At 42.4% G+C, this 25,000-nt stretch overlaps 1 protein-coding gene across 1 annotated transcript in view; it reads left to right on the plus strand.

Annotated features, from left to right (window-relative positions):
* LOC127645798 (AP-1 complex subunit mu-1-like) overlaps positions 1-25,000 on the plus strand; it is a 30,247-nt gene that overhangs the window by 2,777 nt on the left and 2,470 nt on the right. The window contains exons 5-12 of the mRNA XM_052129477.1: positions 197-344; positions 507-633; positions 5,386-5,528; positions 5,745-5,816; positions 5,906-6,064; positions 10,143-10,268; positions 21,807-21,882; positions 24,861-25,000. The exon at positions 24,861-25,000 is cut by the window's right edge and continues 2,470 nt beyond it. Of these exons, the coding sequence (XP_051985437.1) occupies positions 197-344; positions 507-633; positions 5,386-5,528; positions 5,745-5,816; positions 5,906-6,064; positions 10,143-10,268; positions 21,807-21,882; positions 24,861-24,883 (874 nt within the window). The 3' untranslated portion in view covers positions 24,884-25,000. The remainder of the gene's footprint in view (positions 1-196; positions 345-506; positions 634-5,385; positions 5,529-5,744; positions 5,817-5,905; positions 6,065-10,142; positions 10,269-21,806; positions 21,883-24,860) is intronic.

A 25,000-nucleotide genomic window follows, 5' to 3' on the forward strand; every position in this document is an offset into this window, starting at 1 on the left:
GGTTCAATGACTTCCTGAGTCCATATGAAACATGAGAGAGATAACACACCCCAAAAAATAGAGATTCTGGCAATGCCTACTCGCCCCCATGTCAATCAGATGATTAGGAGAAGAGGATGTTTCGGTAAAATGATTCACATACAGAAGTGTGTTCGCAGAAAGTTCCAGTCAAATGTTTATTTCGCCCATGTCACAGATACATCACACAGGAAGGTCACAAGTTGGACACCGGAGCCCCGCGACCCCCCGCGACCGTAACCAACGCTGTGTCCTGGAGGTCAGAGGGCATCAAGTACAGGAAGAACGAGGTTTTCCTGGACGTCATCGAGTCTGTCAACCTCCTGGTATGCTTTTAGAAACGCACCGTTTCTTAGATGTTTCCATCGTAACAAACAGGACGACACCGGTCGCGGTAACATCCACGCTAGTGTGCTTCTGTTATGGAAGGTGATGAACCGGCTGTGATTGACAGCACGACCGACTCATGCGTTTTGATCTTTCTCCAGGTCAGTGCGAACGGTAACGTCCTGCGAAGTGAGATCGTCGGCTCCATTAAGATGAGAGTGTTCCTCTCGGGAATGCCAGAGCTGCGTTTGGGTCTGAACGATAAAGTCTTGTTTGAGAACACCGGCCGTGAGTTCATTTCAGAAGTCTCTTTGTGTCAACATGAATCCACAATTGCCCCAATTTACTTTATTAAAGGGACAGTTCACCCAAAAGTGGAAATTCTCTCAATGTTTACTCCCCCTCGTGATATCCCAAGTGTGAATGACTTTCTTTCTTCAGCAGAACACATTTGGAGAAAAACAGTAAAATGTCTCAGCTCAGAAGGTCCTTATAATGCAAGTGGATGGTGACCAGACATTTAAAGCTCCGAAAATCACAGAAAGTCAGCGTAAATGTCATCTATACGACTCCAGCGGTTAAATGAATGTCTACTAAAGCGATACGATCACTTTTGGTGCGAAAAATATCAATATTTTTAAGTACTTTTTAACTATTTCAAATTGTGATTTATATAGAATTATTATTCATAATAAATCATTGAAAATTTCTTCAAATGTATTCTGCTGAAGAAACAAAGTCATACACACCTGGGATATGATGAGGTGGAGTGAATGATGAGAGAATTTACATTTTTGGGTGAAATAGTGCTTTAACCTCTTCAACTCACCCCTAAAAGCTCACCTTGTGGCACTTTTCCACGGCACGTTACGGTTCGACTCGACTCGCTTTACTTTTCTGAGCTTGCATTTCCACTGCAGTTTAGTGCCGCCTCAATGTGGGCGGGATTATGGGCTGATCGTCATAGTTACGCCGCCTCTACTGCCGTGACATCATCTTAAACATGACACTAACATTACGGACCATAAACAATAACATGAGCGCTAGCTGTTAGCTACTAGCTCATTGTGCTGCATAAAGCAGTTGTTGCATGGTGGTTTTACACAAGTGTAAGAGTTAAATTGGTCTGGTTGTTTTAGAAGCTTCCAGTAGCTGCTCAACTAAATAAAGTGAAGCTTTCAAGCAGAGTATAGAGTTAACATAACAAAATGTACCATCCTCCATCAAGGCTGCGTCCAAGACACTCTCCCTCCCATTGCTCGCCGGTCTAGATAGCGTCCATGCTATCGCTGATGCTAACTTTAAAACTAGCGGGTTGATGTCGCGTGTCAGAAATCCAGTGATCACTGATTGGTCAGATTCTCTCTGACCAATCAGTGATCAGCAGGATTTTGACGTCACATTTAGTATCGGCTCGACTTGCTTTGAACCTCGAGGTGGTACTAAAAAAAGTATCAGGTACTATCCACAGTGGAAAACTCCCAAAAAGCGAGTCGAGTTGTACCGTGCAGTGGAAAAGCCCCATTATACTCATACAGTGTCTCATTTTACAGAACCCCCCCCAAATAAATAAATTAAAAAAATATTCACATAATTAATAAATAATACAATGTATTTTTACAACCTTATGATGAACATAAGCATTGGATCTCCCTGCAAAACAAGTCTTACGTCATTCCACTAGATGGCGGCAAGTAGTAGATATAATAATTGTTCATCTGTCATCTTTCATCACAACATACAGATCTCAGCATCCTGCAAAACCTGGAAGTTTGCAATGCAGTTTTCCGGTCATGGAAAACTAGACAAATTCCTAAATGTACTGGATAATAATTATTTGTCCTAGAAAATATTTTGGTATAATAAAACTGTTTTACTGTGTTGCAAACAAGGCTTTTGTTACATGTGCAAAAACATTGTAACAACTGGAATAGGAGTCAAATGCACATTCGTATTGTTTTGGCACAGCTCGTGCCTGCGTATTGTGAAACAACGTATGCGGTTGACTGTTATAACTGAATCCCTGTGTTAAATGTTCTGTGCTCGTCTGCTGTCATCTCCGCTTTGCTTTATCAGTATATAATTATACATACATAAATCGGCTTTGGTATACAATGTATTGTTTATTACCATATTATTAATCATAAGTGTTTTCTTCACTGTATAAACTGTGTGTTGCTCATACAGCTGAAGTTTCACTTACTGCCCCCTGGAGTAAACAAGTGGTACTACAAGCTTGCATTTCTCCGGAATCTTCCTTATTAAGCTGCGTACACACTGCCAGTGACTTTGTCGCTGCAGGTCGCCAGTGGCTGGCGGTGAAGTCGCTAGTGGGCGTTCCCACTACTGGTTGCCTAGTAACGTTAATAAATGATATTCACGGATGTCATTCCATTGCTCTTGACAGCGAATCGCTTTTCTTGGCGCTAAAAACAAACATTTTGGAGGGAAAAGACTAAATATAAATGGAATCAGTACATAAAATGCTTTATATCAAAGATGAGCGAGAAACAAGGCGTGCTGTTTGCCATAGCGGCTGTTTATCTGCGGCGGAAATGCAAACGCCGGTCTGTCTGGGTCCACAAAATCCCCACGATCTCAGATACACCTTTCCACGCAGTATTTTTCTTAAAAATGTCCTTGTATGTGGGAAGAGACATATCATAGAGCACTGGAAAATTTCTAACAGCAAGTATTAGCCTTTCATCCATCTTTCCGTTACTGCAGGCGCTGAGAGAGAGAGAGAGAGAGAGAGAGAAGGATCACGTGAGCTCTCCCGTCGTCTCTCCTATTGGCTGTCGCTTCCGTTAGTCGCTCTTCATTTGAATAAAGTTGAAATTGTCTCAACTTTGTCACGTCGCTAGACACGCCCACGGTCGCGACAGCTCGTGTCGCCGGAAGTCGCTGTGCTCTCATTAAAAATGAATGGGATTGAGTCGCTGTCGAGCGCGATGTCGCTGGCAGTGTGTACGCAGATTTATTATGGTCCGGGGGCATTGCGATTAATTGCGTAAACAATCGGTGTCTGTTTATACCATGTTTACCACATGTTGAATTCAGAAAACATGGACGGAATCATGGAATCTAGTAAAACAAATGCAGAATATCTTGGAATATCACATATATGGATGAAAATGATCGCTAGCGAATTATATAATTACGCGCTCTGGATTACTTTCAATGGGAGAGTAAGAATATGAACTGACACAGGCCTAGGCTATCACAAATATAGCCGGTTACTTTTTAATTATTGACATTTTAATCACTCTGCTTTCTCTTTTATTTGCCCATTCAAAAATCGACTTGTCCCGGACAAGCTCAGTCTTTGCGCTGATGTCATATTTCAGTGTTTCCCCACAGTATTTTGTGAGACTATGGGGGGGTGGACCTCTGACCCCTAAAAGTGATTGGCTAAAATCTCCTCTGGGGTTTGACGTCTCTTAAAATATTTGTGTATGCTCCTTCTGAAAAGCGGGGTACAAACAGCTTTTTATCTTTTAACGTTACCTCGGACTGCTAACGATAGCTAGCCAGTGAAGCTGTAAGCAGTGTAACGTTATGCCAATTAACCTAGTGATGCTAATGCTAATTTACACTAATCATCATGATTCTAACTTCGCCAGTAATATTATCTGTTTGCTCTTGTACACTGATGATGATGATACCTTTGTACACAGTTTTTTGCCAATTATTTGTTTAGCATGGTTTTGTAACTGGACTGCATATTTTGTTCTGAACTTCTGAGACATAACATTAGATTGTTTACCAAAACAAGCTCACAGACAAGTAAACAATGGCTCATTTTGAAGAAACAATCTAAGATAAGAGTTGATATAGAGTTTGTGGCTATTTGGGGCAGTGATCGAAGCCAATATAAGATCATATTTCACTTTGTGATTCTTTGATAAACATTAAAACTGTGGTGATATGACAACAAAATATATAGTCTACATAGTATGCATACTACAGTCACATTCCTGAGAACGAGAGCTTTCATTCGATATATGACATGTCTGTTTAATTGCCATATCAAACTTTCATGTTTATATTTCTACATCATTACCAAAAGGAGGCGCTCATTTGCTACATGGATGTTTTCAGGTCTTATTATGTTATTTAATGTATCATAAATTCAAAAGTGATGGAGTTCTTGGAAAAGTTCAGATTCCAAGCTTTCAGACGGTACCACGCATGAGTGACTTGAGGATCTGTCTGTCTGACTGTCTGTCTGACTGACTGACTGCCTGTCTGACTGCCTGTCTGTCTGTCCATCTGTCTGTCTGACTGTCTGTCTGTCTGCCTGTCTATACACTTGTCTGTCTGTCTGACAGTCAGTCTGTTTATCGACCTGTCTGTTCTAACAGACAGACAATTAGAGAGACAGACAGACAGATAGATAGACAGAAAGACAGGTAGATATGACAGACAGGTCGATAAACAGACTGGCTGTTGGATGAACAGACAAGTAGATTGATAGATGATGGATGGACAAGTGTATAGACAGACAGACAGACAGATATATAGACAGACAGACAGATAGATAGATAGATAGACAGACAGGTAGACAGACAGACAGATGGACAGATGAACAGACAGAGAAGTAGACAGACAGATAGACAAGTAGATAGACAGACAGATAGAGCGATTTATAGACAGACAGACAGATAGAGAGACAGACAGACAGATAGACAGACAGACAAATGGACAGATGAACAGACAGAGAAGTAAACAGACAGACAGACAAGTAGATAGACAGACAGACAGGTCGATTGATAGATGGATGGATGGACGGACAACTGTATAGATAGACAGACTGACAGACAGACCGACAGACAAGTAGATAGACAGAAAGACAGACAGGTAGATAAACAGACTGGCTGTTGGACGGACAGACAAGTAGATTGATAGATGGATGGACAGACAGACAGACAGACAGACACTTTTATTTTGTAATCAATCATATTACACGGGCTTTACTGTGTGTTTTCCGGCTGCGGTGTGTTTTTTGGTCTCTTGTTCATTCACTTCTCTTTTCTTCAGGTGGTAAGTGTAAGTCTGTGGAGCTGGAGGATGTGAAGTTTCATCAGTGTGTGCGTTTGTCTCGTTTTGAGAATGATCGCACGATCTCCTTCATTCCTCCAGACGGAGAGTTTGAGCTGATGTCCTACCGCCTCAACACACACGTGTGTAACTCCCGCTTAAACACGTTCTCCTAGATCACAACACTCTTCCAAAACCCTAGTAAGCTGACTACCTAGACAGCATTGTTAGGGACAGTGTTTTGAAACATACTTTTAATGAATTTAGAGTTAAAATGGTTTAAAGTATTGGGCTAGCTAAACCCGCATACGTGGTCCACTAATAATGATTCTGATTCTGATGTTTTTCTGTGTGGACAGGTGAAGCCGTTGATCTGGATCGAGTCTGTGATTGAGAAGCATTCCCACAGCAGGATCGAGTACATGATTAAAGTGAGAACGTATTCACCGGAGTGAACTTTAATATTATGGTCTTAATACAGAGCCTCGTTTCTCACACACACTCCTGTCTGTCACCGCAGGCCAAGTCTCAGTTTAAGAGACGCTCGACTGCCAATAATGTGGAGATTCATATTCCCGTCCCGACTGACGCCGACTCGCCCAAGTTTAAGACCACGGTGGGCAGCGTGAAGTGGGTGCCAGAAAACAGTGAGATTGTTTGGTCCGTCAAGTCTTTCCCTGTAAGCAAACACACTCTCACATACACCGTTTTTTGTGTTACTGTGTGGATGAATCTGTCCAGGTCATATTTCAACACATGCATTTTAAATATCTATTGAATGAGAGGTCGACCAATAGTTGATTTTGCAGATAACTAAGATGGTCTCGATTGCTTCTGTCTCTTCGTGTAATCTCAGACTGACTCGATGTTCAGTGGGGGGCTTTATGGGGGCCATGACATCTGTTGCAGAGCTTCCTGTTCTTCTATTCTAATCTTTTCTATTTGCAAAAGTAATGTTTGGGAGTCTAACATTTATATTACAGCAGTTACAGAAATACTCATATATATATATATATATATATATATATATATATATATATATATATATATATATATATAGCTTCTCTATCAAGGCTTTACGAGTGCCGTCCACTGTCCAGCCGGGATATCACCTCCGTTCACCATCAATATAGGAGTCGATCAAGGGTCTTCCCTCTCGCCACTGCTCTTCATCACCTGCATGGATACGGCAACGGCGGATCTGCAGGCGCCATACCCTTGGTCCCTACTCTATGCTGATGACGTATTTCTCGCTGACAGAGAACGGCGCGACCTCCAAGACTAAACACAGCACTGGACGAGACGGAGTACACGGCGTGTGGCCCTCAGACCGACGATACCATCAGGATCGACGGTAGAGACCTGAAGAAGGCCACCCAATTCAAGTATGTAAAGGGATCAATGGAAAGGAGGAGGCGAGAACCGGCTTGTCAATATAAATAATAGTTTAATATAAAACTTAAACAAAAGACAAACACACACACGATGGACATGTCCGTAAACTATCTCTCTCTCCCGCACGATCCTCTGTAGTCCACCTCTATCCCTCTCAGGAGGCTTGCTTAGCCTAATACGGGACCGGGTGTGTACGATCACGACCCGGGCCCCGCCCACCGCCCTGCCACAAAGTACCTCGGTTACACCCTCTCGGCTGATGGCGCAAGATCAAGTGTCAACGCTGCCTGGCTGAAGAGGAGCCGGGTAACTGGCGTCCTCTGCGTACGACGCATGCCAAACCACCTCAAGGCGAAGGTCTATAAGACAGTCGTCCGCCCAGTTGCCCTGTATGGCGCAGAGTGCTAGCCCGCAACCACCAGGCATGAACAGGCCCTTCACGTAATGGAGATGCGCATGCTCAGGTGGACGTTAGGACTGACTCGATGGGAGCAGGTGACGAATGAGGACGTCAGGAAAATTATGGGTTTGACACCGATCATGGACAAGATGAGGGAATGGTACGCCTCCCATATGTCCCTAATTTCTTTAATAGGCTATTTTGAACAATCATTTAATCTAAAGCATCGCCATGACAACTCCATTATGTCCCGCGTATTTCTCCAGCAACTTTTAACGACCAACTGAACTTGATTATCATCTCAAATTTATTTTATGTCATATTTCAATTAAAGTTTTTTGAAGAAGCAGTCAATGCGATCCGAGGTAAAGAGGGTTAGATTTAAAATATTTAAACCTTTTAAATCGTTCAAAAGCTCGTTTTCTGAAAGTGAAAGTAGTTTATAGTCCGGAATAAAGTCTAGAACAGGGGTGCACAATACGTCGATCGCGATCTACCAGTCGATCGCAAAGGCAATGCTGGTAGATCGCACAAAATTTAAATGTACTTTTGTTAAATTTTAATAAAAATAAATATAATGTCTTTCCTTCTTTTAGTTTCTGTCTGACTTGCACTTGATGAGTAAATATTGACCAGGCCAGGTTTTGTTTATTCAGTTGTCATGACAACTAGGTTTGCGCGTACGCGCCTTCCAAGGACTTCTGAGAACAGAGCGCGAAATTGCGATGCTACTGCCCAGATTAGGCAAAACTGAATGGAATCAGACAATTTTGCGCTCTGTGATGGACGACGCCCCTTCGCTCTTTTCCATCAGTGAGAACTGAAGCCGCCAGTGTCCCGATATGGCGCTGACATCTTGGGACTTGAGTCTGCGCAGTTGCGATTTCGGGACCAGACCTGCGCAGTAGTGAGCAGGAAGTAAAGCCGCGAAATCAAGGCCCCGCCCTCACTCTGCTGAATCAATCGCAAGCACACGCCCCTGCACTTTTGACTTATGACGGTGTGAAATAATTAATTATAGAAATTTAGATATTATATTTAAAGCTCCAATCTCCTCAGTCCTCCGAAGATCCCGAAAAAAAGTCCGTTGGTGCTTCAGTGACTACTTCACTCAGAGAACCTGTCAATCCCAGCTGTCAATCATGATGTCACAGCACCGTTTTTATAGCATCAAATAACTAAAAACAAACTTATTTTGAAAACAAACACTTGAAATGACATCAACGTGATAGAAACGACAGTAAATGACAGAAACTATCTTTGGAAAAAAGATATGTGAAGTGTAATTGAATTGTTTAGTTGGTCTCACGTCCCGTTGAATAACATGGGGAGGCGGGGTTTATGACCTATACAAGGACCAGTCACCGGGGGGCGATCGAGACGTTTTGGCTTCACTTTTGAGGGCTTGTGCGGCACACTTGGTATGCGCAAACCTAGTTCTCATGGCAACTGAATAAACAAAACCTCGCCTGGTCAATATTTACTCGTCATCAGAATAAGTTAAATGCCCTGACTATTGTAATCTATTGTGCTGTAGGTGTAAAACTGAATGATATCAACATTGAACATTATTATATATTTTTTTATTAATTATAAGATGAATTCCATGTAGGGATACATGCAGTAGTCCCAACAAACATTTTCTTATTTTAAATGAAACTGTTTTTTTAGTTGGTAGATCTTATTGAGTTGGTCATTTAAAAGTAGATCATCACACAAAAAAGTGTGGACACCCCTGGTCTAGAACATTCTGAGAACGTCATTCAGACGACTTTATTCATCTACAGAACAGGGTACGGCTAATTTAAGTTTGTGTAAAGAAAAGGCAAATATGGGTCTAAAAATATTAGTTTCTTTGTTTTTTAATTTTTTTAATTTAATGCTTTTTTTTTTTCATTTGGTAATTTATTTAATTTAATACCGAGAATTTTGCCGGCATTTTTTCAAAATAAAACTAAACAATCATTTTACAGAACTGTAAAAGTCTCAGTGTTCTTATTTGGAACTCTAACGTATAGCTCGTACGTTAGAGTTCCAAATAAGAACACTGAGACTTTGATCCTTGTATTGTGTATTTGTTTTTAATTTAAAACATTTGAAATTATGTTTCTTGGTGTATGGGCTAATTCTGTGACTGCCATCTGTTATTTTGAATGATGTGGAAAAGATACTAATAAATAAATGAATAGCTACCATGATTAAATGAATCACAAACAGTGGCCATTCATTTGTTCTCCTTGCACTTGTTGATGATCGGTGCATGATACGAGATATTTGTGTTGGCACTCCTGGAAGTGTCACGTTTGCAGCATCGGATCTATGTGCCGTTAAGGTCAATCCATGATCACGTACAGTAAACTGGCTTTCAAAGATATATACTTTGTCGTCATGATTAACCCAGGCTAATGATTGGGTCAAATTCTGTCATGTGACACTACATTTTTGCGTTAATGCCAATTATCTCGACAAAAAGTGTTTCTAAACCCAGTTTTTCGTGACATATCAACATAGAGTTAAACGGAAAAATTTCATGTCAACATTTCTAGCGATAATTTGCATTTCTATCAGATTTTTTTGATGCACCAAAACGTTTTTCGCAAAAAATCCTTTGATGGAATCGTAGTTACCGTGTCAAGTTAAACGTAGTTTGAAACCCTGCGTTTATATTTGTGCTGCATCAAGCTTTGAATGCAAGAGCATGTCCTCATCTTCTGATGTCTGCTGTTGGGACATGTGGTTTGTTCTCTGCACGGTTGTGCGTTGCCTATACAACTGGAGTTTTGCTTACTGCCCCCTGGTGAAAACAGGTGGTACTTCAAGCATGAATTGCTCTGATGAAACGAATATTCTGAATATTACCTGATTAATTTGATGCATTTTTTATGTGTTTTTGATATCATTAATCTCACTGAATGAACGTGGAAACTCTTTATCTCTCTTTCATTCTGTCTCTCTCTCTCAGGGTGGTAAGGAGTACCTCATGAGGGCTCATTTCGGGCTACCCAGTGTGGAGGCAGAAGATAAGGAGGGGAAACCACCAATCAGTGTGAAGTTTGAGATCCCCTATTTCACCACCTCTGGAATACAGGTACTGTTCTGCTCAAATCCATATTACACGAGTTTATTTGCATTTTTTAAGGTCATTTTCTGTGTGCTGAACACCTGTTGCTCAGGCAGCACACGAGTTGTGCTGTTTTTTCCCGTTTTACCTCTAGATGTCGCCACAAATATATATTTTTAAGATGCTCACATGCACGTCCTCCAAATGAAATTCAAGCTTTAGCATCAGAATGCATTTTTGTAGCACGCCACCCTATTTATTCACCTTTTCTGTACAGACTGTGGGCAAAAATGTGCTTAAATGGAAAACAACAACAAATGCCGTACAATACTCTTATTGGTAGATGAAAGCTAAATTATGGGCTGTTCACACGGAATGCTTTTTTGTTTCCACATGCACCGTTTTTTTATTGTTTTTCCACGTGAACATGCACCATCCAGAGACACTTGCGTTCTGTTGCATCCTTTGCACAACATTTCGCTTTTTTGTGCAAGAATGTGTTTGCTGAAATCATCAGCAAATTAACCAAAATATGTAATAAACAAACAGGCAAAGGCACACATTTGAAACACAAAGGCACACACATGTGCAGCGCATTGTGTTGTGTTATGGCCGTGACAGCGGCCTGATCCAGACAGTGGCTCCGGGTCAAAGCACCGCTGACTCTGTTTTAGCAGACAGTGTGTTTATTGGTTCGGGTCAGTCGTGTGTGCTTCTCTCTGGCTCCAGCAGTTTATAAAGCTGGGCAGAGCAGAAGACTGCAGTGGAGTTGTGGGTTGTGTTCCTGGAAACTTTCTGGAAACTTTCCCAAGCAACACAATCCATCTGATGTTTTTACCTTAATCACAACTTTTATTCCAAGTAAAAGGAATAGTTCATCCCGAAATTAAAGTTCTGTCATCTACTCACCCTCATGTTGTTTTAAACCAATATGACTTTCTTTCCCGTGTGGGATTCAAACTTACATCCTCAGTCACCATTCACTTTAATTGTGTCTTATTGCCATACAGTTTTTTGATTTTTGATTTTTTTTTGTCATTCTGCCTAATATCTCCTTTGTGTTCAAAGATAGTCAAACAAGTTTGGAACAATATGATGGCGAGTAAATGATGACAGAATGTTAATGTTGTTGTTTTGTTTAGTAATCTGTCCTTTTAAAGGGACAGTTCACCCAAAATGAAAATATTCTCATCATTTACTCACCCTCATGCCTGTACCAGATGTGTGTGACTTTCTTTCTTCCGCAGAACACAAATGAAGATATTTAGAATACAATGCAAGTCAACAAGGCCCAGAACTTTGAAGCTCCAAAAAGCACATAAAGGCAGCATAAAAGTCATCCATAAGACTCCAGTGGTTTAATCCATGTCTTCAGAAGCGATATGATAGGTGTGGGTGATAAACAGATCAATATTTAAGTCTTTTTTTGCTGTAAATTCTCCTCCTTTCCCAGTAGCAGCGTTTTTGGCAGCTCTTCACTGGCTTCCGGTGAACTTTAGGATCCAATATTAGGTGTTTAATGTTGGATTTTAAAGCCATACATGGATTGGTGCCACTGTATATCAGAGACTTGATCATCCCTCATCAATCCCAAAGATTTTTGAGCCCTTCTGACCAGTTGTTTCTTACAGTTCCACTATCCTGCTTGAAGTGCAAAGGCGACCGTGCCATAGACTATGGATTTATTTGCCCCTGTCTATAAAATCTGCATACTGGCCTAAAGACTTATTTATTTACTTTGGCCTTTGAATACGTTTTAACTTTGTGAGTGGTATTTATTGAGGAAAATGTGTATCTTTGCACTGGCTTTTATTTCCCAGGTTTTTATTTGTATGTCTTTGTCTTTTGACAGTGCTCTATAAATAAAAGCTGAGTTGAGTTGGTGGCGATATGCATGAAGAACGAATCGCCAAAAACAGAAGTAGAATGTGAAAGTGAAGATTTGTTGTAAACAAAAGTCTTTAAATATTGATCCGCTTCCCACCCACACTTATCATATCTCTTCTGAAGACTTGGATTAAACCACTGGAGTCTTATGAATTAGTTTCATGCTGCATTTATGTGCTTTTTGGAGCTTCAAAGTTCTGGTCACCATTCACTTGCATTGTATGGACCTACAGAGCTAAAATAATCTTAATCACAGTGTACATGAAAACATTGATCTAAACTTACAGCTGAAGTCATTAAAACTCATTTTTTAACCACTCCACAGATTTCATATTAGCAAAATATAGTTTTAGCCGGTCGTTTAGGACATCTACTTTGTGCATGACACAAGTAATTGTTTACAGACCGATTGTTTCACTTTTATATTGACTATCCAGTGGGTCAGACGTTTACATACACTAAGTTAACTGTGCCTTTAAACAGCTTGGAAAATTCCAGAAAATTATGTCAAGCCTTTAGACAATTAGCCAATTAGCATCTGATAGGCTAATTGGGGTAAATTTGAAGTGTACCTGTTAATGTAATTTAAGGCCTATCTTGAAACTCAGTGCATCTTTGCTTGACATCATGTGAAAATCAAAAGAAATCAGTCTAGACAAAACAATTGTGGACCTCCACAAATCTGGATCAACCTTGGGAGCAATTTCCAAACACCTGAAGGTGCCACGTTCATCTGTACAAACAATAGTACAGAAGTATAAACACCATCTGACCACGCAGCCATCATACCGCTCAGGAAGGAGACGCATTCTGTCTCCTAGAGATGAACGTAGTTTGCTGCGAAAAGTGCAAATATATCCCAGAACAACAGCAAAGGACCTTGTGAAGATGCTGGAGGAAACAGGTAGATGAGTATCTAGATCCACAGCAAAACGAGTCCTATATGGACATCACCTGAAAGGCTGCTCAGCAAGGAAGAAGCCACTGCTCCAAAACCACCATAAAAAAGCCAGACTACAGTTTGCAAGTGCACATGGGGACAAAGATCTTACTTTTGGAGAAATGTCCTCGGGTCTGATGAAACAGAAATTGAACTGGTTGGTCATAATGACCATCGTTATGTTTGGAGGGAAAAGGGTGAGGCTTGCAAGCCAGAGAACACCATCCCAACCGGGAAGCATGGGGGCGGCAGCATCATGTTGTGGGGGTGCTTTGCTGCAGGAGGGACTGGTGCACTTCACAAAATAGATGGCATCATGAGGAAGGAAAATTATAAGGATATATAGAAGCAACATCTCAAGACATCAGACAGGAAGTTAAAGCTCGGTCATGTGCGAGCAAGGAAGCCAACAAACCTGACTCAGTTACTCCAGTTCTGTCTGGATGGGACAAAATTCCAGCAACTTATTGTGAGAAGCTTGTGGAAGGATCCCCAAAACATTTGACCCAACTTAAACAATTTATGTTGTTATTTATTTGATTTGATTTCATGGGGCCATTTAAATGTAGCTTTTATTTAGGCAGAAAACTGAGTGAAGTTTTGGGAAATCACAAGACTTGAAACGGGCCAGTGTTTACATTTATGCATTTGGCAGACGCTTTTATCCAAAGCGAGCTATAGAGCCCTTATTACAGGGACAATCCCCCCGGAGCAACCTGGAGTTAAGTGCCTTGCTCAAGGACACAATGGTGGTGGCTGTGGGGATCAAACCAGCAACCTTCTGATTACCAGTTATGTGCTTTAGCCCACTACACCACCACCACTCCATCCACATCCACAGTGTGTGACTGAACTCTATGTGAACTCTGTGCATATTCAAAAGTACTGCTGTAAAATTATCCCTAATTTTATATGATTTTAAATGGGACACATTAGACCGGAATGTTGGATTTCCTGTTACAATGGTGAGTTGTGTTAAGCAGCCCACACGGATATCAACCACATAAAACCTTCTCCCAAAACTCAATTTCCCCGCAGAGTGAGGATGTTTCAGCGAAATTCGGAGAGCATGTGTCAAATCAAATTAAGTGCTGAACTTATGTGATATTTCCTCGTCATTTTCATATGCCGTCTGCTTCCCAGCTGTCCAGGATGTTTTTTTGATCCACGTTATTCCCCTCAAGTATCTTTCTTCTCAAAAGACCAATCAATTACAGTTTTGGGAACGTAAAATGCATGTTATTTTACCCATAAATCAAGACTTATCATATATCCACCACATCAGTTCCAGAGTGGGCTTCAATTAGAGATGCATCAAACATCGATGCAATCATGAAAACCCTCAAGAGTCTCAAGGATTCCACTTGCGTCATGAGGTTGGGTCGCATCTCCACGGTGAACTTCTGGACTCTCCCATTCCCGTGAGAGAGGCAGTATGGGTTCTGACCTAAGGAAAGCTTTGATAACCTCTCTGCCAACACAGTGTTGATGCACCAGCGTTCTTAAAGGGATATTTCACTCCAAATTACAATTCTGTCATCATTATCTCATCCTCATGTTGTTCCAAACCCATATGACTTTCTTTCTTCCATCTGTAGTTCTACTTTGGTGTGTCTTCAAGCTCAACACAAGCATGTATATATATATATATATACTGTTAATATAATAGGCCTACAACAAGCATAATGTTTCACTCACGTACCAAATATATCTCAAGTGAAAGCTTAAATGAACTTTTCCATAAAGGGGCAAATATTGCCCTCTGGATTCATTAATTAGCGGCATTTTTATACATTTATGTACCGTGTCATCTTTTTATTCCAATGCATGTATTCCATTCATTAACATACGATCTCATTCAGATAATTATAAAAAAATTAAAATAAACTATCGGCACTGAATAATCATAAAACCGATATATCGGTCGACCTCTACTATGCAACCTATTACATTGTATTTGGGCTCGTTTTGAATTGGGAGCATCTGCTGTTTTTTTTATTCCATTTATGTTTCATTAAATTGTTTTGGTTATATATATATATATATCTATCCATCCATTCATCCATCCATCTTCAACCGCTTATCTGAAGTCGGGTCGCGGGGGCAGCTGCTCCAGCAGGGGGGCCCCAAACTTCCCTATTCCGAGCCGCATTAACCAGCTCTGACTGGGGGACCCCGAGGCGTTCCCAGGCCAGTGTGGAGATGTAATCTCTCCACCTAATCCTGGGTCTTCCCCGAGGCCTCCTCCCAGCTGGACGTGCCTGAAACATCTCCTTAGGGAGGCGCCCAGGGGGCATCCTTACAAGATGCCCAAACCACCTCAACTGGATCCTTTTGACGCAAAGGAGCAGCGGCTCTACTCCGAGCTCCTCACGGATGACTGAGCTCCTCACCCTATCTCTAAGGGAGAAGCCCGCCACCCTTCTGAGGAAGCCCATTTCGGCCGCTTGTACTCGTGACCTAGTTCTTTTGGTCATGACCCAGCCTTCATGACCATAGGTGAGGGTAGGAACAAAAATTGTCCGGTAGATCAAGAGCTTTGCCTTCCGGCTCAGCTCTCTTTTCGTGACAACGCTGCGATAGAGCGAGTGCAATAATGCCCCCGCTGCCCCGATTCTCCAGCCAACCTCCCGCTCCATTGTCCCCTCACTTGTGAACAAGACCCCGAGGTACTTGAACTCCTTCACTTGGGGCAATACCTCCTTCCCTACCTGGAGTACGCACTCCATCGGTTTCCTGCTGAGAAATATATATATATATATATCTCATCAACAAGGCGTTTCCATCCACAGAACTGCCGCTCACTTGATGGTTTTTTGTTTTTGGCACCATTCGGAGTAAATTCTAGAGACTGTTGTGGGTGAAAATCCCAGAAATACTCAAACCAGCCCGTCTGGCACCAACAATCATCCATGCGATTATCTAATCAGCCAATCGTGTGGCAGCAGTGCACAGCATAAAATCATGCAGATACGGGTCAGGAGCTTCAGTTAATGTTCACATCAACCATCAGAAAGGGGAACAAATTTGATTTCAGTGATTTGGACCGTGGCATGATTGTTTGTGCCAGATGATGCGCTGGTTTGGCGGCACGAGGGGGACCCACACAATATAAAGTAGGTGGTTTTAATGTTGTGGCATATCAGTGTGTGTGTATATATATATATATATTAATTTCTGACCCTGGTTGTAAACCGATGTGGCTTTTTGTCACATTTTCGCTTAATGAAACAAATGGAATAAAAAAACAGCAGATGCTCCCAATTCAAAATGAGCCCAAATACAGTGTAATGGGTTGCATAGTAGAGGTCGACCGATATATTGGTTTTACGAATATTCTGATAGGAGGGCGTGGTTGTGATTATATACACCCGGTCCCTTATCAGGCTAATTAAGCCTCCGAGAGAGATAAAGGCCGATGGAAGATCGGTGGTGCAACGAGAGAGAGATAGTTTACAGACATGTGCGTGTGTTTGTGTCTTTTCAAGTTTCAAGCCGGTTCTCGCCTCCTTTCCATCGAACTACGTTACACTGGTGCCGAAGCCTGGGAAGGAGGAGGGATGCCCGTCGCGGAGTCCTCGACACTGCCGTCCACCCAGGGGAGCGCCGCTGCCATCCACCGGGGGAGGGAGTAGACCGACCGCCCAGACGCGGTGAAGGGCCGCCGTCCGCGAGGCGAGTGGGGACTGGACTCCCCGACCGCCTGGAGCGATGGAGCCGCTGCCAGGGGCGGAGGAGAGCCCTGCCATCCCCCAGAAATGCGGAGGGGTCGACAGAAGACCGCCGTCCGCAAGGGGAGGAGGGAAGTGTCTCCCCGACCGCCTGGAGCGGTAGGGCCACTGCCAGGGGCGGAGGAGTGTCCCCACGAGTCGCCGAGAAACCGGAGGGGCGTTCTGACCGCCGGGGGTCGTGAGTCTGACTCCGGTCCACCCGGGGATAAGCAGCTGTCGTTCGCCTGAGATGGTGAAGAAGTGATCGAGGACCATGCGACGAACACACACGATGGACATGTCCGTAAACGATCTCTCTCTCGTCGCACCACCGTCTGTCATCGGCCTTTATCCCTCTCAGAGGCTTAATTAGCCTGATAAGGGACCCCACCCTCCGCCCTGTCACAGCTGTTTAATCGCTCATCAGCCTTTCCACTGCCTTAGTTATCGTATCGGCAAAATCCACTATCGGTCGACCTCTATTGCGTAGATCTTAACATTTTGAAAAGCTACCTCAGATATCTTTTTATCATCCCGATGGAGGGTCTCTGGTTAAAAAAAGGACCAATCAATGCATCAGGCTATGGTGTTGACAACATGATGGTGATTAAATGATTTTTGGATGAACTATACTTTTAAGCATATGTCTTTGGGTCTGAGACAAACTCTGTACCAGCAGGCGTCAATCCCTCTGCGACTAGCGCTGCCAGGCAATCCCAGGCTCAAAGATCCAGGCTGCGGTTTGGATGAGCGCCAGGTCTGGCCAACCGCGTCTAGAGATCTGTTGTCTCGATAGAATGGACAGTCTCTTGGACGCTGGCATCAAGCATCCCTTTGGTCCAATACAACTACCCTGTGTTAGTCACAAATAGACACATGTATACACTGAAAGTGTGTTATTTTAAGCATGCATGGTTTTATATGAAATCAGGAATACTTTTCCCAGCATGGCTATATTTACGGCATGATGAATCGCCTGCCATGCAAGTTCATACAGAAAAGGATACAGAGGGCAGTTTTCTGATTTAGTAAGCATTTAACGAGGCAGCACATCTCTTCAAATTAATTAACCCTTGTGTGGCCTTCGGGACATTTTTGTCTTTTTCATTTGAGTTTTTTTCAATCATTTTGTGTGTGTTAATGCCAACGGCATACATTTTGCCACAGGTGTGTATTTTTCCTCTCTCTCTCTCTCTCTCTCTCTCTCTCTCTCTCTCTGTCGCTCCGTGTTGGCCTTTATCCCTCGCTTATATTGTTTTGTTGTTGTTTTTACCCTCCTGCCTCCTCCTAGGTCAAGCAAGGCGGGGATGACCCGCCAGCAGACGGCAAGGTTATTGCCAAGCCGGTTCTCGCCTCCTCCTTGCCCATTAACCGCTTTACAGTGGGGTTTTCTTATTCCTTATTTTCCTACATCACGTGTTGCTCTGAAAGCAAAAAGAAACAAATGAAACACGGAATGTAGACTGTCATCCGCACAGCCTGACCGAAGCAAAGCGGGCACGTTTACTCGCGCGATTAACCAAATGTGAAGTGCTGCCGGCTCGTGATGTGCGAATGGCTTGCATGCCCAAGTATGTTGGGTATACTGCAGTCTCGTCACTTTTATTTTTATCCCCTTTTCTCCCAATTTGGAATGCCCATATTCCCATTACTTAGTAGGTCCTCGTGGTGGCGCGGTTACCTCAATCTGGGTGGTGGAGGACAAGTCTCAGTTGCGTCCGCTTCTGAGACCATCAATCCGTGCATCTTATCACGTGACTTGTTGTGCACGACACCGCGGAGACTCACATCATGTGGAGACTCATGCTACTCTCCACGATCCACACACAACTCACCACACGCCCCATTGAGAGCGAGAACCACTAATCACCACCACGAGGAGGTTACCCCATGTGACTCTACCCTCCCTAGCAACCGGGCCAATTTGGTTGCTTAGGAGACCTGGCTGGAGTCTCTCATCACACCGTGGATTCGAACTCACGCCAGGCCCCCCAGTCTCGTCACATTTACATTTAAAGTTAAGCCTCCCATTCAGCTCATGAAAACACGCTGCGTGACCATGTGGAAGGATTCCATCAAGATGTAGATTGGAATGCAGGCGCGGAACGATTACACCTCCGCGTGCCAACGCTGGCACGCATGCCATAGGTTGCCGACCCCTGCTCTAAAGTCACATTATTTATGTCTTGTGGCTACACTTTTGAAACAGCATTTTAACGTTTACACATTGACCCCATTGACTTCCATTGTAAGTGCCTCACTGGAACACAGGTTTGATGTTCAAACTTATTTTTGTAGTTATCAACATTACACCACAAATGCTGTCAACTTGTCTTGAACCCGGAATATTCCTTTACATAAACAGTCACTGATGATGCTTGCTTATTTAGCTCTTAGTTAAGAGCTGAGTCAGCCGTTATTATGTACAGGCCGAGAGTGCAACGCGGGCATGTCTGTGGCCGTTTAGGGTTGTGCATGAGTTAAGCTGTCTGTCTCCGGGTGTGAGCTCTCTCTGTAGGCTATAATGTCTGCGAAACATTCATGCTAATGAGAGACTTGCATGCAGTAAAGTCAGTCACAACACAAACACACAGCCAGATATTGTAGCAATGCCCACATGTCCAAAGTTGACCAGAAAGACTAGTTACTAAAGATACATTACATCAGACAAGCACCATACACATCAGTCCTCTGTGCCACTGGAGAGTGTCCAACAACAAATATAGACTCACACCATATTTCCCTGTACCCATGAAGGGCTTGTCCAAGCCAAAGAGGACCAAACCATTTCATCAACTCAACCAAAACAAACCAAATCGCTGCATTTACACAAAACAAGCATCGCACTACATTTAGACATTTACGGTGTGGCTGTCTCGTTGTACCCGTCTCCAGCCTTCGCCTCGGCTAGCCAGGGTGGACACTGATGATGACCTGGTAAGCTTGTGTCAGCAGCTCCCCAGAGTGGCACATTAACGGCCCACGGACGCCAAGATACGGTGTTCTGAAAATACCCTTTAAAATGTGCCTGCGAAGGCGGACAACAAGGCTGTCCTTACGTTTTATTTGAAACTAGTCCCTTTTTAAACTCTGCATTGATATCTAGAATACATCTCTTAATCTATGCAAGGCCGTGTTTCTATTTTGCATTTGTAGTGTTATTTTTGGACGTTGGGACAGGGAGGTTTTGTGCCCTTCCAGTGAAGAGAATCCATGATTGGACCAAACGTCCCACAGATTAAAAACTTTGCTAAATCAACAGAGTTACCTCGCTGGACAGGAGTCCTATAATTTCACATGTCTATAAACAACAACGTCCACCCTGCTAACAAAATATGTTTAAACCTCGTGAGATTCGAGAGCGACTGCTGTGTGCAATATTTATGTCCATTTTTTTGATTTGTAACTAGTAGCACCTAATAAACATGCAACAAAAATGATTGAAGAGTAAATGGTGTTCCTGAAAATCGATGTACTCATATGTGGTCAGCGGGACTAAGTTTTGACATTTAAAATAATACCAAGCTATAGAAAGTCAGATTATATTCTGAGATGAATCTATGTTCTGATAATCATTGTCCCGTGTCTACCAACCGTGTTGAGTGATCCAAACATCATCTACAGCCTGAAACGGAACTTTTGGTCGGATTTTAGGAGTGAACGCACTTGGCTGCATAGAAAGGAGAAATGGAGCATTTTGGCCATCAAATCAGACACTATGTTTGGTGCAAGCCAAACAGCGCACATAAACAAAAATACCCCATCCCCACCGTAAAGCATGGTGGTGGTAGGATCATGCTGTGGGACGCTTCTCTGCATCAGGCCCTGGAAGACGTGTAAAGGTAGAGGGTAAAACGAATGAAGCAAAAGCTACACAAGAATGGTTTCAAAACAACAATATTAATGTCCTGGAGTGGCCGAGTCAGAGTCCAGACCCCAACCCGATTGAGAATCTGGGGATGGACTCGACAAAGGCAGTGCACTCACGATCCCCACGCAAACTGACAGAGCTTAAGAAGTTAGGAAAAATGGCCAGTGTCCAGATGTGCCACGGCGATAGAGACCCGTCCACGTAGGCTCTAATTGCTGCCAAAGGTGCATCTACTAAATACTAAATCCCATAGACTTGTATTGTAGGACCCAAGCCATATCTAGAGGTCAGAATATCATAGAGACTTGGGGGTAGACTCTTGACTTTTCAGCTATATATTCACACAATAATGCCCAAAATCAAGGATGTTTCGGCCGTTACACCTCACAACAACTCGGGACGCCCTATCTTAAACATCAAAAAGAGCATTTTCTTCAGAAAATACATATAAAGTTTTCTCTTTGCACTTTAAACGGACTAAAGAATGCTAACATGGAAGAAATGACAATTAGTATTACTCTTACCAAACATGACTGTGCTCTTTCAGCACGTCCAGAACAGTTGTGCAAAACCGCCGTACGGGCACGACGGGTGACTCAATACTGCCCGGAACAGAAAGGTGCTGCTTCCCCAATCTCACTTCTTCAAACACGTCCGGCTTTAGTGTTACAATCTGCCACTTTCACAGGCTGTGCTGCCCATGTAGGCCTACTCAGCTTTGCCCTGATGCCCGCCAGAAACTCTCATGAAGCCGATGCTAATCGCGGACTTGTGGCCACGGTGCCATTCTGGGTAGGCTTTGTTCTAAACCCCTAAACCGAACATCCTCACTAATCAGTTTTCGTTAGAAATCTCCATGTTCAGTTTTCTAACATCATTGCATTGCAACGTCTGCGGTAATGGTGAGCGTTTAGAAATGCTTCATTATCGGTGGAGGAAAGCGACGTTTTAGTTTGGGCGAGAGACCTAAATGTAGCGAAAGTGTGGGCGTGGCCTAAGCGTTGAGCACGTGCGATTAATGTACAGTTTTGTAGATCATTTCAGCCATATGCATGCTTTTTTGGTTACACAGAAACAAAGCCTGAAACTGAAACACCGCAGGTTTGATTAAATAACACATTGAGTTGTATCATACAGGTGTTCTCTGTGTTTGACAGGTGCGTTACCTGAAGATCATTGAGAAGAGCGGATATCAGGCCCTACCGTGGGTTCGATACATTACCCAGAACGGAGGTACGAAATTCTCTTTCTCTAGTTTTGTCATTGTTTTTCACAGCATTGCAGGTATTTGGCAACAATTAAGCAATGTAGTAAAGTATGATGGGAGATTAGTGTCGGTGAAATGTTTTCTTTGAAAAGAGGATGTTCTGGATAGACGCATGCAGAGATGGTGAAACTTATCTAAAATTAGAAATGCTGGTACAATTCTCTTATATGGCTTTTACGATGAATTATCATGTAAAATAATTGTCATTTCTAAAGGTGCATGTGTGCTTCAAAACACTTTTACATACTTAACTTCAAATATATACATCAAATAATAAAATCAGGATGTATGATTTCCTTTTAAGGCTTTAAAAACGTATGAATGACATGAAAAATAAGGTTTTATATATCAAAATGTGTCAATTTTACATTTACACTGTTGTTGAACTCAAATATTAAATTTGTAAGTTTTTACAATTATTTTATATATTATTATATTATATACAACAGTTAGTTCTGGTCCTCGAATCTGATTGGATGAGAGACGTTCCATGAGCACTGATGGTGTGACATCATCAGCACTCGGACACTTCACTGTGTGTGTGTGTGTGTGTGTGTGTGTGTGTGTGTGTATCACTCCGCGGTCATACCGTTCTATACTAAAGTGTATCTGTTAGGAGTTACTGTCTTCATTTTTGAATTTACATATGTTAGCCAGCAGGTGGTGGCAAAAGATACATTTTGTGTGTAATATGAGCCAGTTGGTGACGTAAAGTGAATCCGTTAGTCATTGTTTTCATACAACAGCGCTCCGTGATCGCTCGTATTACTAATACTACACATCTACAGCTAGGAAATAGCTTGAAACGTCTTTAAACGGACAACTTCAGCATTAAGGCTCATCACAGATACACAACAGACAGATTAATTACACAACTCATTACTTACCTCTTACTGGAGTTTCCACATAGGAGAAAAAGTACTGTTCAAAATGGCGAAGAACATTCCGGTTTCTATGACTCTTTCACCGGCTACCGCGAAATAGGGAGAATTACTCCAGCTTGGATGACGATTTTTCCACTGAGTAAGCTGATCTTCAGAGAGCTGACAGCATCTCTGCTTGGGTTTGGCTACAGGTGATCACACATGCTACGTCTCTCTCTCTCTCACACACACAAACACAAACACACACACACACACATCCAGCCATCTATCCTTGTTTATCCAATAACTTGTTCGAATCATTTGTTTTGAACCAGCAACGGCAGATTCTGATCGATCGCGTAATAAAGTAGTTTCATGCACAATTTTGTTTTTATGACCGTACTCAGTTTATCCTAATTTTTTAAAACGTACGTGTTCATTGAACTGTTGTATATAAGCAATATCGCAATCGCAATCGTGCTATATGGCCCTAAATCAGCACTGCTGTGATTACCTACGACACTCGACCTGCGGCCGAATCCCAGCAGTGCTGATATAGGGCCATATCTCACTCTTGCTCGTGTGATATTACTTAAAAAGTATGCAATAATACAATATTTATGTTCTAATTTCTTCACTTTCACACACATTATTTTAATGCTCTGATTAAACCCATGAGCCCTTATTTGTCATGAAGCAAAACCTTTGAGATGTAGTTTCATCATTTCATCACAGAAATCGAGTAAGCGTGCGTCTCCTCTGTGTCGGCGTGATTGCGTGTCATTAACACCGTGTGTATGAATGCGCTATGACCAGGAACGTTTGCCATTATACAATCGTTTAAACTGAAGCCGGAGCTTTTTGTGGTCAACATCAAAGTTAATTTGCTTGTTTATATCCTTGCTGAGCAGCCTTTCAGGTGATGTCAATATAGGACTCATTTTGCTGTGGATCTAGATACTCATCTACCTGTTTCCTCCAGCATCTTCACAAGGTCCTTTGCTGTTGTTCTGGGATATATTTGCACTTTTCGCACCAAACTATATTAATCTCTAGGAGACAGAATGCGTCTCCTTCCTGAGCGGTATGATGGCTGCGTGGTCACATGGTGTTTATACTTGTGTACTATTGTATGTACAGATGAACGTGGCACCTTCAGGTGTTTGGAAATTGCTCCCAAGGATGAACCAGTCTTGTGGAGGTCCAGTTTATTTATCATGTTTATTTTTAGGCCTTGGCTGATTTATTTCAGGCACTGAGTTTGAAGATAGTCCTTAAAATACATCCATAGGCACACCTCCAATTCAGCAGGCCTCCAATCAGAAGCTAATTGGCTAATCGTCTATAGGAATTTTCCAAGCTGCTTAAAGGCACAGTTAACTTGGTGTATGTAAACGTCTGATTTCAATTGCACTTAATTTGACTGTGCGCTCATACACGGGCGGTTGGCGCATACATGATACGACTTCTATTTCTCTTCAGGAGTTCAGAACCCATAATGACCCATTATATTCCTTCTGACTCAAGCTAAACAAATGCAGGTATCTCCTGACCTCCTCAAACACGCACATGCACTGTTGACATTTCTGTCTTCGTCTCCTGTTGTTAAGCGGCTATTACATCTTCTAGCGCCTCTTCGTGTAAGCAACAGCTCAACTGCGATTAACCTTGAGGACCCACTAATCAATGCAAATAATTCCAGGTGCATGTGCACTTATAATTTAGTTTTTTTTAAATGTCTTAATAGATTCTACACCAAAGCAATGAGCGCCACGTCACTGACGCCATCAATGGTTTACAGGTGTTTCATAGATGATACTATATACAACTGGAACGCTGTGTTGACCAATCAGCATCCAGGACCAGAACGATTCACTTGAATATTTAATGTTCATTTTCCGAGTGAAACTTAAGGTTCAATCTTCTTTTATTGATTTAACTTTTGATTAGTGTCTATTGAAGGGTGGAGAGCGAAAGTTCAGCTGTCACAATTCACTTTCCCCTCTTAGCTTCATATTTCCCTGTTTCCTGTCTTTCTGTGCATTTAATTAAGCTGGTCTCATTTCCTTCTTTCTTTGCAGACTATCAGCTGCGGATGCAGTGAACGAGCGGCATTAGTCCAGTGAAGGGTGTGTGTGGATCTCTCTCTCTCTCTCTCTCTCTCTCTCTCTGCTGTGCATAGGTTAGACACACATCTGCAATATTGAGAAGAGTTCAGTGA

The sequence above is a fragment of the Xyrauchen texanus genome, chromosome 6 (genome assembly GCF_025860055.1).
Source record: "Xyrauchen texanus isolate HMW12.3.18 chromosome 6, RBS_HiC_50CHRs, whole genome shotgun sequence".
Classification (NCBI taxonomy): domain Eukaryota; kingdom Metazoa; phylum Chordata; class Actinopteri; order Cypriniformes; family Catostomidae; genus Xyrauchen; species Xyrauchen texanus.